The sequence below is a fragment of the Chanodichthys erythropterus genome, chromosome 12, assembly GCF_024489055.1.
Source record: "Chanodichthys erythropterus isolate Z2021 chromosome 12, ASM2448905v1, whole genome shotgun sequence".
Lineage (NCBI taxonomy): Eukaryota > Metazoa > Chordata > Actinopteri > Cypriniformes > Xenocyprididae > Chanodichthys > Chanodichthys erythropterus.
In genome coordinates this window covers 4,234,250-4,248,705 of record NC_090232.1, presented here as the reverse complement: position 1 = coordinate 4,248,705, position 14,456 = coordinate 4,234,250, and the positions used below count along the sequence as shown (strand labels likewise).

Sequence of the window (14,456 nt, the reverse complement as noted above, 5' to 3'; positions counted from 1 at the left end):
GTTGTTTACACATTTAAGACACTTAAAGTAAGTGAAACAATTAAAGTAGAAATCCATAAGTAGTGGAGGGGGGGAAAAAAAAAATGTTGTGACTAGAGACTAGATTTGAAATTAATTTGTAGCAAGAACTATGACTGGTCCAAACAAAACCCTTTTTGTGGCCTAGGATTATATGCAATAATGTTGCAACCTAGTGCAGTTGTGTAGTAATTCACAGAGGAAAATATTTGCATACTGCAGTGCTTCCTAATGTACTGTAATCTACTGTGACAAGAGCTAATTGCATATTCCAAGAGGTTGCCAGTTTGCTTTACCAAAGGGGTTTGTGTTAGTGGTTTGACATTGAGAAATGACTTATTGGATACCGTGAGACTAAATGGCTGCATTGTAAGTGTAAGTTTGCTTTGAACTCTTCAGGGGTCTTGGTAATCGAGGTGTCATTCATTGTATCAAACTGTATTTAGTTTAATGGATAAAGCAAGCCGCCTCATGTCCTGCATTCATTATCAGCACAATACAGTTCGCTGGAGAGCTGTGGTGTCAATATTTCAGTTGATCTTCGTCTTCTCTTTGTGAAGGGACCCAATTTCAAAGGTGCCTGCTGGTGAGATCAAATCCACCTTTCACAAAACATGAAAAGAATAGGTGAGAAATGTAAGGTGCACCTGCCGTATCATGGCTCCACCAACCCTCCCTCCTGAGACCCTGCTGCTGAGTGTGATTTCTGGGACGCTCTGCTATCTCCACGAGCCAAACTCCCCTCCCTGTGTGGCTGAATAATGAGACGCATCGTGAATGTGGACGGGCAGAGGGCGGGGGGCGATGGAGGGCCGTGGATCATGATGCTAGTCTGAAGAGGATATTAGTGGAAGTGGCACTAAGCGACAACAAGATGGAACTGGAAATTTCATTAGCATTTATTTTATATAAATAGTGTGACTCTGCACATCTCTCATTTTAATAGGTCTGTGTTTTCTTCAGCATCCATTTCAGGCTTGGTGGATGTTAGGGAAATGTAATAAGGAGTTGCAAAGTGACTTGATCATATTGGCGAGTCAGTAAAACCCTCTTAAACAGAGATTCTCAAAAGACGTTTTTCCCACCATCATGCTGAGCGGTTCTAAGGACCATAAGGAGTGGATCCAGTTATATTTCCAGTTGAGTTTGGTTCGGCAAGGCATGATTACAAATTGTTCTCAGCTCTGTACAATACGTGTAGTGACGGCGCTACTCAGGATCGGTTACCTGTCTGTTGCCTGGCTTCCAGTTTCTCTGTAGCTGGCCAAGCGCACTATTTGAGCGACTAAACCAACCCGATCTCACAGCAATTTGTACGTATTTTACAAGGGGGCTAATTCGTTTGAACTTGTACGAGCTCACTCGTACGAATTCATATGTTTTTTGGCTAAATTGTACGTGTTTTACGTGTTGCCAAATTCGAATGAATACGTACGAATGACCTACCCCAAACTCGCCCCTAACCCTACCCGTTTTAGACAAATTGTTTGAATTCATAAGAGTGAAGTCATATGAATTAGTGTGAATTAGCCACCATAGCGTTATGAAAAAAGTTAATTGCCACGTACTGCTGAGACACAGGTTGAGGATCCAAGCGCAGTAGTTACTACACATTTGTAATCCTTAAGACAGGCACAGGGTCAAAAACATGGACAGACAATCCAAACATAAAACAAGGTCCAAGAAACACAGGCGATAGAGGTAATACAATGAACAGCCAGAGTTGAAACCAAGAAACAGGAGAGAACTTTCAGAATTACAGTAGTGATATGTACAAGACTTCGCAAAGAATGACTCACAAAATGGAATGAGAACGGTTTGGCCCGATGGTGGAAAAGCGGCTAATGTTTTTGACTCAAAAGCCCCCTGTTGTCCAAGACAATATTCAAAGGCTCCCCAATATAGACTATTTCCAGTAGAGCTGTGCGATTCTGGATAAACTGATAATCATGATTTTTTGGTTTCAAACAGAGATCACGATTCTCTCATGATTCTAAACAGACAACTAAACAAATAATAACATGCAATTTACTAGATGTTCTGACAAATGGATATTGCTGCAGTCTATTTAAAATGTTTAAGGAATCTGAATGAATTATTTAAAAAAAAAAAGAGATTTGAGTGAATGATTCAATGACTCACTCACATACTTAATTGTTTCATTACTGGATGAATCAGCATTTTTTGAATGAATCTCTTGAATGAATGATTCAGGGACAATTTCTTTTAACAGTCACTTGTCGCCACCAGGTGTAATGATGTAATGATGACGTAATGATGTAATCGATACAATCCTTATTTGAAGGGCCATCCATGTTACTTTCAAAAGGTGAAAGCTCAATTTTGATCGCTTCTGTAGACATCAGTGTTTATATCAAAACTATGAACTTTTATCCCAGTTCTTCTGTGATAATATAGCCCCTTCACACACACAATGATCCCAGAAAATTGCCATAAAATTGCCTGGATCAGTTCCATATATGTGTGAAAAAGGGGAATTAAGAATATTTGTAACAAAGAAATAACGATACTGCGTGGTAGAAAAGCTGTTTCATACTTATACATGATAACTACTCTCTGTGGCTCAGTGGCAGCGCCAACACAGATTTGAATGTTCCAGTATGATATATATATATATATATATATATATATATATATATATATATATATATATATATATATATATATATATATATATATATATATATATATATATATATATATATATATATATATATAACATTTAATGTTTATATTCAATCCTAATATGCTGCTCATCTTACATAGATAGATACATTTTCATAATGAACTCCACATGTTGCCGTGTCTTTTGATTTATGGCCTGTGACTTATTTGCAGTTTTTAACTCTGGGAGATGCTGAGCTGCCAGTCGAAAAGAATACAAAAACAAAGCAAAGCAATCCTTTTTTCTAAAGTTTTAACAGCTGTTATTTATTTATTTGTTTCCCTTGCATATTATTTCAGTTATCGGGACAATGCATCACATTTGTCACACTGATTCACTGTGAAGCAATAACATTTAAGATGGCTGAAATTTAATCAAAATGCTTCAACACAATTACGGATATCCATGAGGAGGCCCTCCTCCACACAGTCTGCACTCTCAGACACGCTCACATTTGTCATGCAAAACAATCTCTCCACTGCTGTCAAAGAAACTAATGGAAAACCCTGGGATTTCTTTTAGAGTGTTATGTAGTGACAAATTTTAGCTCCTCTAGGTTAAGAAGGATATTGTCTGTTACATTAATTGGAAAGGTGGTTGTGTTGTGGGTCAAACTCAATTTATAAATTATATTCCTATATAATCTACAATAAAAAAGCTCCGGTTAACTGTGCATATGTTATGAATAAACACTGCGGTCATTAAGTAATAGAAAGTATATGAATATGGACATGGTATGAATATGGGTAGTATGAATTAAATTTGGACGTACTACATCCGTCATGTTGTTTCTGTCACGTGACCTACCAGCGTCGCTTCACTGACATTCACAAATCCTCTCCTGTGGCCACATGGGATAGTATAATGTCCATTGATTGCACATTTCAGAATCTCAGCAGAAGTAGTAGATCACCCAGGGACTTTTCACCTACCTTTTTTTTTTTTTTGAATACTATGTTTTCAGACATACTAATCTTTTGGCATACTTTTTTCAACATACTATGTAGTAGGGAAGAATATGATTTTGTACAAAGTGACATTGAAAACTGTCAGAAAATTCTGTCAATGGCGGGGAAAGAGTTAATACACATGACACTGCTTCAGTTTATGGACTTAGATATGTTTGTCTGGCAGCAAGGAAGCCAGTATGAATGCTAATGGTGTATTTCTGGACATTTAACACAGACAAGGTCTCTGCACTGAATTTGAAGGTAACTGAACCTAAAACATTAATAATAAATAGATTTGTGATTTTATTATTATTATTATTTTTTTTTTTTCTTTTTCACCTGGCAGACCATAAAATGAGCAAAACAAAACCATTAACTTAGACTGAAAAAGGAGCTCAAGCCAAATAGTGACTAGAATATCTTAGAACACTGCTAGAATGTGTGTTGTGTTTGGAAGGAAATTACACCTGGTACTCATCCAGACTCATTCATTGTGTTTGGAAAGCACAGTACAATACAATCAGCCAACCATGCAAGGTGTCTCATACACCTTTTCACACTCTCAAAAAGGAGCCTGGAACCAGAGAGACAGACATGGACCACAGGCTGATCTTGATAAAGGCTGAAGTCGTTTATGGTAGAGGACGTCAAAATGAGATGCCAAAAAAGATTTTTATTCTTAATCATTGTTAATCAATTGCACACTGAGAATGAGATGAATAAATTGAACTGTCTGGCCACTTATCTCTGCTCGTCAAACTCGCACATGCTCATCACAACCAATGCGACACTTTCCAACCAGCTAAATGGAGAGATACTTTCCAGGATAACAGAAACTTCTGAGATTATAAGTGAATGCTGCTTGTAGAGAAATGCTGAAACCATTGAACGACAGAATCAATATGTATGTATATGTGTGTTTTAATAAGCTTATATTTGAATATTGTGTCCAGAAATCTTGAATGGAGGTGTGTATGTGGATCAGAACAGGTTCTTGTGCCATGCTGACACCATCCACTGGAATGACATCATCAAGAACCCGCGTTCTGAGCTTCTGGTGGTTCCTTCCAATAACAGTGGCAACACATGTGAGTGCCTTATCCAGCAGAGTTGACCAATTTTAATAACAGTACTGTTTTTGATACAATAATGTTCATATCATCAGAACAGTTAAGATTATAACTTCATGACTTTTTATGACTTGCCTGTTGTTAAAATTTTTGAGGTATTATTATTATCAAAGTATTATTAATAAAATAAAATGCCATTAGTATACGAACACCCTGAAGACAGAGCAGGTGGCTTTTATGTTTTTCCTCTCTTTTACACATTGTAACTGTAACAGTTAATGTTCCATTCAATTATTTCATGAATGTTAGTCCAGGTCTTTTAAACTCAGTTTGAAAACTATTACATCAACAATAGGGAACTATTCTGTGCAGAAAAAGAAAAGAAAGAAAACGCCTGTTGGTAGTACAATTCTAAGGATGATGAACAGATTTAAAAACAGTAAAATATGAGATGTTGAATAAATGTTACAGGTTCAGCCAAATACAATTCAAATTCAAATCTAGTGTCTGAACTATTTATAAATGATCTTTGTTTTTTACGTCTGAATGAACCATTTTGGTTGTATTGGTTTTATATGGATCAAAAAAGGTCAAGGCGATTATTTTGGGTTATTTCTGCAGGCAGACGGTGTCACAGATCTTGTAATGGACGTTGCTGGGGTCACCAGGAAGACCAGTGCCAAAGCTGTGAGTTTTTACCCATCCAATATACCAATGCCTTACTGTCTCTTCCACGCTTTAATGACAATTTAGCGCCTTTTAAGAATTTAAATTGCTCTTTAAATGAACAGGAGTTCATCTCAGATTGGTCCTTATAGACAAACAATTGGTAAGCAAGCATAATATAGAGCTGTAAAAATACCATAAAGTACCTTAAAAAAATTTATATTTTGATATGTATCGATACTGAAATATCTGAAACGGTTCTAATACTTCTTTATCGATACGCCGATACCAGCTGTGGGTTCCCACTCTCTCTTCTCTCCGACTGTGAACTGTCATTCGTCTCATCGGTTGAATAGTTTTTGTATTGTGCATAATTTCAGTCATTCGTGCAGGTTTTGCACTCACACCAAATGTGCGCACACCACTGATCTATGGGTGTCACTCTCATGAAGCCGCCTCTCAAACATCTTGCGAGTACCAAATTAACTTCTTTTTTGTGGCTTATTGCACTTAAACAGTCAAATACATACAATTATGTCAAAATACTAGTTTTGCTGAGTATTCATGTAAATACAGTCAGTTTTGGAACATAAATAGTTGAGAGAAAATGTTGTGTAACAGTATATTGGATCCATGCATAAGCTCTTAAAGAGACAGTGCCTAATAAACCTGCCACTGCTATATATATATTTATGTAAATGTAGTTCAATGATTCAAATGAAACTTTCCTGTGTAAGCTATGATAAGAAAATTATCATATATTATCAAAAATTCTGAGATAATAACAAATTATTTGTGGAATATATGGCAGTTTTCCCTGTGGTATCGACAATGGTATCAGATATCGACATTTTTCAAGATATTGTATCAAAGTTCCATTAAATTCCAGTATCGTTACAACACTAATAAGAAGCCTATATGACTGCATTATAAATATACATTTCTCTGAAGCCAACTTTGTGTGAAAAACAGAGTGAAATTGAAGTTGTTTTACGGATGAACTGTCGAGAACAATTAAGATCTCACACATTCCTCTGGGAATGACTGATCAAAGTATCATTATTAATATTTTGTAATTAAGTAATCCAAGTAATCAAGAAGCAATGTTGAATGCTAGTTATATAGTAACGCTTATTTGACTGTTGTGTCCAGACAGATTTTAAGTTAAAGTATGTGCTTTCTCTCTCGTATGAAATCAGAGTTTCATCAGAAGTAAACATTTTTTTTTTTTCTTTCTTTCTTTCTCAGTGTGGCTCTGAAGTTATGAATTTTCATTTCTGACAACATTTCTAATAAAAGGCAACAGTCTTCTGTCTGGTATTGTCAATTTGAGCCTCTGGGTTGGTAGCTGTGATAATTAACTGGTTGGAGGGTTATCAGGGTATCTCTACTGTCTGGAACCTGCTGGTGATAGTGTGGGTGGTAATTAGAGCTAAATAAAAGAGTGACAAAAAGAAGGACAGAGAGGGACAGTGATAATATTCTCTTCTGGGTGTCAGAGTGATACACTTTAACTGCACAAGACATTTCAGGCTGCTGCAGACACCGTGAAGTATTTCAAGTCATGGAGTTTGATGTTTACTAAAGACAGAGTGACATCGTGTTATTTGACAATGTCTGTTTTGGTTTTGTGCACTACCTCACTTAACTAATTTAGCTGTCAGAAAGAGTGTATTTGTATACAAAAGGAATATCCTTATATGAACCAAACCTCTAACTTAAGTTTGACACATTTCTGCAATATGATTTGAATGGCCAGTATATCAGCAAGGAGAATTGCAGATTTAACTATTTTGATTTTTTAGATGCAAACAGTTTTTGAGTGAATTATGAGTACATATTTTATCATTTTTATTACAAGCAGTTAGGTATTCATGTTTATTTATGTATTATAATTCTTCAACTGGCCAATATAATTCAAATGTTTTGCGTTCACTCGCAAAACCTTTGCATTCCCCTCCAAAAATTACCATTCTCTCGCAAAACTTTTGCGTTCCCCGAGAAACTTTGCATTCGATTACAAAAAGCTTTTGCATTTCCCCAAGAAACTTTGCATTCTCTCGCAAATGTTTTGCATTCTCCCAAGAAACTTTGCGTTCACTCGCAAAACCTTTTGCGCTCTTTGTGAGCGAACGCAAAGTTTCTTGGTGGAATGCAAACTTTTTTGCTAGGGAGAGAATGCAAAAACATTGACAAATAATTTGTCCTCCATCTCATATTTTTTTTCCTTCACCAACTCCAATAAATATAGAATATAGGCCTTTGATATGCTTATACATATATATATATATATATATATATATATATATATATATATATATATATATATATATATATATATATATATATATATATATATATATATATATATATATATATATAAATTATTTATTTATTTTTGGTGATAGAAAACTATTTTGTTTCATTCTCTCTCTATCTATATTCCCAATCATACAGTGACAAAGACGGTGTGTGCAGAGCAGTGTGATGGACGCTGTTTTGGTCCGTACGTCAGCAACTGCTGCCACCGTGAATGTGCAGGAGGCTGTTTTGGACCCAAAGACACAGACTGCTTTGTATGTCAACTCTTCTTTTATTTTTACCTGATTCTGGATGATTTAAAAGGGTAATAAAGGAAATGACAAGTGCCTGCTCACTTTGTTTTTAACATTATTTGAAAATGTTACACACTGAAAGATCTGCAGAGGTGTCTCTTCATTATAGTCATGTTTTATCGATCGAACACAGACTTGCAAGACTGTTTTTTGTTCTCAGGCTTGTACCAACTTTAATGACAGCGGGGCCTGTGTGACACAATGTCCTCAGCCATTCGTCTACAATCCAACAACCTTCCAGCTTGAACACAATCCCAACGCCAAATACACATTTGGAGCTTTCTGTGTCAAGAAATGCCCACGTAAGTTAGCTTTCTCGGAGGACGACAATACTAATTTAACCAACAACAATTCATGTGCAAAAAAATATGGTGATTTGGCCTGATTCCATTTCCATTTTGAGATATTATCTTTTTTTTTTCATCTCACACTATCATTGCACAGCAGTTTCATTTATGCTCTAATATTCTGCTGTCTGGAACTCAGATAACTTTGTGGTGGATCACAGCTCTTGTGTCAGAGCCTGTCCGAGCAACAAGATGGAAGTTGAGGAAAATCACATCAAGATGTGCATCCCGTGCACTGACATCTGTCCAAAAGGTCAGTGCTATTCATAAAGGTTTAGGTCTCATGCTGACTTTATGAAAATCCTGATGATACAAAAATGCACCAAAGTCCCTTTAGGACAAGTCAGTTCACTTGGCAGCCATGTTGGGCATGCCTCTAGGCGAACATGTTTTCTCTGCAGGTAATAGTAAATTTAGCTTCTTTAGCTCAAATAATACTTCAAAAAAGTACAGTACTCTGCCCTTCACAATTTTGGGTAAATGGTTGCACTGCTTAACATTTTTTTTGTGGAAACCGTGATACTTTTTTTTAAGGATTATTTAATGAATAGAAAGTTCAAAAGAACAGCATTTATTTGAAATGAAATCTTTTGTAGCACGATACATTTCTTTACTGTCCACTTTGATTAATTTAATGCATCCTTGTGGAATAAAAGTATTGATTTGTTTAAAAAAAATCTTAAACTCTTACTGACCCCAAACTTTTGAACGGTCGTATATTTTTCAAGCTGATCTAGCTAATGCATAGTCACATTTGAGAATAAACAAACATGATTGATCAAAAAAGAAATTGGCTATTTAACTGAAAAGCTGGACTTTTTTCCCCTATATCCACCAAATTAAGCATTACGCTTCCTCTCATTTAGTTTCCTTTCAGTGGTTCCATCTCCCTCGTCTTTGAAATTATACCAGCATGTGTTGTTTTGGATGCTGGTCATTAAGATGGGTGCTTTGGTGTCTTAACCAGACTTCTTAACCATCTCAACCTTCAGGATCAACCAGAAATATAATTCTAGTCTATCCATATATCAGCCAATCCAGCACTTACCAGCCTCTTGTTAGTTTTAGATACTTTATACCTAATGTACATTTAAAACCTTGAATTATAGAGAGAAGACACATTATTGGTCTATTCTGTAATAATCTTAACAAAAGATTGTTGTTTTTCAATAGAGAAAAGATTAATGAGGGATGACCACAAAATAAGCAGAAGTGATAATGGGCCCAGACACCAAACTGGGTCATATTAGTCAATCTCAATATGACTCAAATTTGATCATAATTAAGCTCACAATGAGGGGGAAATTGACTCGGTTGATGTTTGAATATCTCTCTCTCTCTTCAGTGAAATATGATTAAGCCAATGTTTAAACTCATTTTACAATGGATGAATGTATGTCAACATGTTTTAAAGAATATGTTGAACATACTTAAATGTTTCTGGAGTCTCATTAAAGGCAACCAGAGAAGCGCTGTTGTTTAGTTTGAGTTTTATTTAGCTGTCTAGTTATATTTCAGTTGTATTTTAGTTCTTAGTTCTTTATTTTAGCTTTACTGTATTTCAGTTAAAGGTAGGGTAGGCAATTTTTTATAAACATTTTTTTTTATACTGGTTGAAATTCTGAATCAATAATAGAAGTGGTCTAAATCTAAAAAAAAAAAAAAGTACATTAGTATATCTTCTATGGAAGTCTCAGGACCAAAAAATGTCCAATCATTGCATTGGGTACGATGTCAACACTATGTGTTTCTATGTCAAGACTATCAACGGCGAAATAAACCTGCAGCAGTCAGGTGGTACAACTAGAGATCTGTAAGTTGTTGATGTTCTTTATTATTGTAATTTTACGTACTTTGCGAGGTAATTTAACACGTCTCTCATGATGCTTTGCAGACTCTGCTGTGTGTTCATGTGTTTTGAAGGAGGTGTGGCTTTGGAGATGCTCTGAAGGAATCTTATGCTTTCAAAGCTAGCTTGCTAACGCTAGCCTCTCCAAAATTGCCTACCCTACCTTTAATGAGAACGAGTTTTAGTTAAGCAACAACACTGCAAGGAAGAACATCTTTTCAGAAGTCCTCACCATAGCAGTAAACAAAGGTTTAAAGGGATAGTTCACCCAAAAATGAAAATTTGAGGTTTATCTGCTTACCCCCAGTGCATCCAAGATGTAGAGGACTTTTTTTCTTCAGTCGAACGCAAATTATGATTTTTAACTGCAACCGCTGCTGTCTGTCAGTCAAATAATAGCAGTGATTGGGAACTTGAACAATAAGAGTCGAAAAAACTTCCTTAGACAAATCCAAATTAAACCCTGCGGCTCGTGACGACACATTAATGTCCTAAGAGACGAAACGATCGTTTTGTGCGAGAAACCAAACAGTATTTATATCATTTTTTACCTCTAATACACCACTATGTCCAACTTCGTTCAGCTTCCGGCTAGTGAGGTCTGATCGCGCTCTGACAACGGAAGTGATGTCTCGCGCTCATTGAAGTATATGGGCGAGACATCACTTCCGTCACCCGAACGCGTTTTTTGACCTCACTAACAGGAAGCTGAACGAAGTTGGACATAGTGGTGTATTAGAGGTAAAAATTATATAAATAATGTTCGGTTTCTCGCACAAACCGATCGTTTCGTGTCTTAGGACATTAATGTGTCGTCACGAGCCGCAGGTTTTAATTTGGATTTGTCTAAGCAAGTTTTATTTACTGTTATAGTTGAAGTTCCCATCTACTGCTATTATTTGACTGACAGACGGCAACGGTTGCAGTTAAAAATCATCATTTGCGTTCGACTGAAGAAAAAAAGTCACCTACATCTTGGATGCACTGGGGGTAAGCAGATAAACATCAAATTTTCATTTTTTGGTTAACTATCCCTTTAAGTTGTTTTTGCTCTCAGTTGTGTTGTGTAAATGGTAAATGTTTGTGGTGTTCAGTGTGTGATGGTATAGGTACCGGCAGTCTTCAAACGGCTCAAACTGTAGATTCCAGGAACATCGAGAAGTTTGTCAATTGCACCAAAATCAATGGCAACCTCATCTTCCTCATCACGGGTATCAAAGGGTGAGTCCAATGTTTCTGTTTATGGCCTGTATAACCTTTAGACTTTAGACAGGCTCTTTAGAAGTGCAGACAAAGCTTTGTAACACCAACGTTCAAAGTTTGTCTTTGCAAGCTTTCCTTTTCTCAATATATAAATATAACCCCTTTTCTTGCTTGTTTTGTGTTATTTATAACAGGGACATGTTTCATGGTATCAGAGCTCTGGATCCTGATCGGCTAAATGTATTCCGCACCGTCAGAGAGATCACAGGTGAGCGACAGTCACCATCCATCACATCACAACCCATTAAACCTGTGTAGCCTTACGTAAAACCATTAACTTTCTTTATTTCTTCATACCTTAACTTTTTATCCTTTGTGTTAGGGAATATTCTTTGTCACAAATCCTTATCTTTATGCGGTACGCAATATTTATTTGTTCATAAAGCCTCAAAGGAATGAACTATGACTCAAGCTAAAAGCCTTTTGTCACTTTCAACTTGTTCTTATGATTGTGCCAAATAGCTAATGGAGTGAAGCAGCAAACAATGTTTTTCAGAATGAAACTCGAGCAGTAAGAAAATGCTCTCTTGTGCAGTGTTGGTGTACCCTCAGTTTAGACACATTTTGCCCAATACGACAACAAAATGATAATTAAAACAATGTGCATCTGAGGATGGTAATGGAACTCGTTCTTTTAATTAGCGCAATCATTTCCCTAAATATACTTTCGTTTCAAAGTAATGGTTTCATTTTATACTATCAGACAGGCAGTAAATAATATTGTACTCACTGGACCTGTGGCAATATCCTCAGCCGATGTCTGCTGTCATAGTAAAAAAAAAAAAAAAAAAAAATCTGTTTTATACTCCGGGTATTTAAAAGCATATGTTAAAAGACTGAATATTTTTTTATTTAATCCTTGTTTTTGTAGGTTTCTTAAACATCCAGTCTTGGCCAGAAAACATGACAGATCTTGGCGTTTTTTCGAACCTTGCCACCATCGGAGGGCGATCTCTTTATAGGTACATCTACACAATTCAATTTAAAACTCATCATCATCACTGGATTCACAACATTTGTGAATGTATGTGCATTTGTTCTTACCTTTTTGTTCTAATGTTGATTAATCCTGATTATTCTAAATAAGGGAGTTAGTCACTTTATTTTTCGGGGTTCCACTTTAGACATTCTACTAACTATAAGTAACTTTGCAACTACATGTCAACTAACTCTCATTATATTATTAGTAGACTGTAGTATACTGTTAGTAGTCTGTTAGGTTAGGGTTAGGTGTCAGGGTTAGTAGGAGTTGACAATTGCAAAGTCACTTATAGTCAGTAGAATGTCTGTTGTGGAGCATCAAAATAAAGTGTTTGTAGATATTAAGCAGACAGTCTAACACTCAAACTGTTACATCCACCAGAGGGCACTCCTTCCGTCTTGGTTTTCTCACCATGGACTACATTTCCCATAACCCATTGCCCGGACTCATTATGCTTGATTACATCCACCTGTGTCTCATTATTCTCATTAACCCTGCCTATACAAATATGTTTTCTGGCATTCATTGCGAAGTCTTGCATGTGGCACTACTGCATTTCTGAGCGCTCCATTGATTATCTGTTTCCTGGTATTGACCCTGTTGCCTGTTTTCTGGATTTACCTTGTCTTCCTGCTCTGGAATATGTTTGGATTGTTTGCCTGTGTTTTGACATTTTACGTTTTTGAATTACCATTTAATAAACTACTGCATTTGGATCCTCAATCTTCGCATCTCCGAGCAGTTCATGACACTAACGGGAGTTAGCTGACATGTACTTGCAAAGTTACTTATACTTAGTAGAATGTCTAAAGTACACCAACGAAATAAAATGTTACCGAAATTTACTAAATACACACCCAGCCATTTCTATATAAGGGATTTCTATACACCTGATCCTGTTCAGCCATTGGACATACTTGTTTTTGAACGGTCTGGACATAACCTCTGGAGAGGTTCTGAAGATACTCTTTTGAACAAAATCTTGGAGTAAATGTCTTATGAAGCTTGTTTTCGCCATGAAATAAAAAATAAAAAAAGGTAATTGCAACTTTTTATATGACAATTCTAACTTTTTTCCCCTCAGAATTGCAAGGTATAAAGTCAGAACTGTGAGTTATAAAGTCAGAATTGCGAGTTATAAAGTCAGAATTGTGAGTTATAAAGTCAGAATTGTGAGTTATAAAGTCAGAATTGAGAGATATAAAGTCAGAACTGTGAGTTATAAAGTCAGAATTGCGAGTTAAAGTCAGAATTGTGAGATATAAAGTCAGAATTGCGAGTTATAAAGTCAGAATTGCGAGATATAAAGTCAGAATTGCGTGATATAAAGTCAGAATTGTGAGTTATAAAGTCAGAATTGTGAGATATAAAGTCAGAATTGTGAGTTATAAAGTCAGAATTGCGAGATATAAAGTCAGAATTGTGAGATATAAAGTCAGAATTGTGAGTTATAAAGTCAGAATTGCGAGTTATAAAGTCAGAATTGCGAGATATAAAGTCAGAATTGTGAGTTATAAAGTCAGAATTGCGAGATATAAAGTCAGAATTGCGAGATATAAAGTCAGAATTGCGAGTTATAAAGTCAGAATTGCGAGTTATAAAGTCAGAATTGCGAGTTATAAAGTCAGAATTGCGAGTTATAAAGTCAGAATTGCGAGATATAAAGTCAGAATTGCGAGTTATAAAGTCAGAATTGCGAGATATAAAGTCAGAATTGTGAGTTATAAAGTCAGAATTGCGAGATATAAAGTCAGAATTGTGTGATGTTAAGTCAGAATTGCAAGATTTGCGAGTTTAAATCTTGCAATTCTGAGAAAAAAAGTCAGAATTTTTTAGATAAAAAGATGCAATTTCCTTTTTTATTTTTATATTTAGCGACAAAAACAAGCTTCCATACTTATGATTTTGCCCAATAACTGTTTATTTATTTATTTATTTATCTATTTTTAATTATAATTCCGGGTGTACTTCAAGTACATAATGTCCTGTGCACAGAATTCCTTTGCTAAA

At 35.8% G+C, this 14,456-nt stretch overlaps 1 protein-coding gene across 1 annotated transcript in view; it reads left to right on the top strand.

Moving 5' to 3' along the window:
• erbb4a (erb-b2 receptor tyrosine kinase 4a) overlaps positions 1-14,456 on the top strand; it is a 204,128-nt gene that overhangs the window by 148,722 nt on the left and 40,950 nt on the right. The window contains exons 4-11 of the mRNA XM_067402388.1: positions 4,608-4,742; positions 5,346-5,411; positions 7,848-7,966; positions 8,166-8,307; positions 8,492-8,605; positions 11,296-11,422; positions 11,599-11,672; positions 12,336-12,426. Of these exons, the coding sequence (XP_067258489.1) occupies positions 4,608-4,742; positions 5,346-5,411; positions 7,848-7,966; positions 8,166-8,307; positions 8,492-8,605; positions 11,296-11,422; positions 11,599-11,672; positions 12,336-12,426 (868 nt within the window). The remainder of the gene's footprint in view (positions 1-4,607; positions 4,743-5,345; positions 5,412-7,847; positions 7,967-8,165; positions 8,308-8,491; positions 8,606-11,295; positions 11,423-11,598; positions 11,673-12,335; positions 12,427-14,456) is intronic.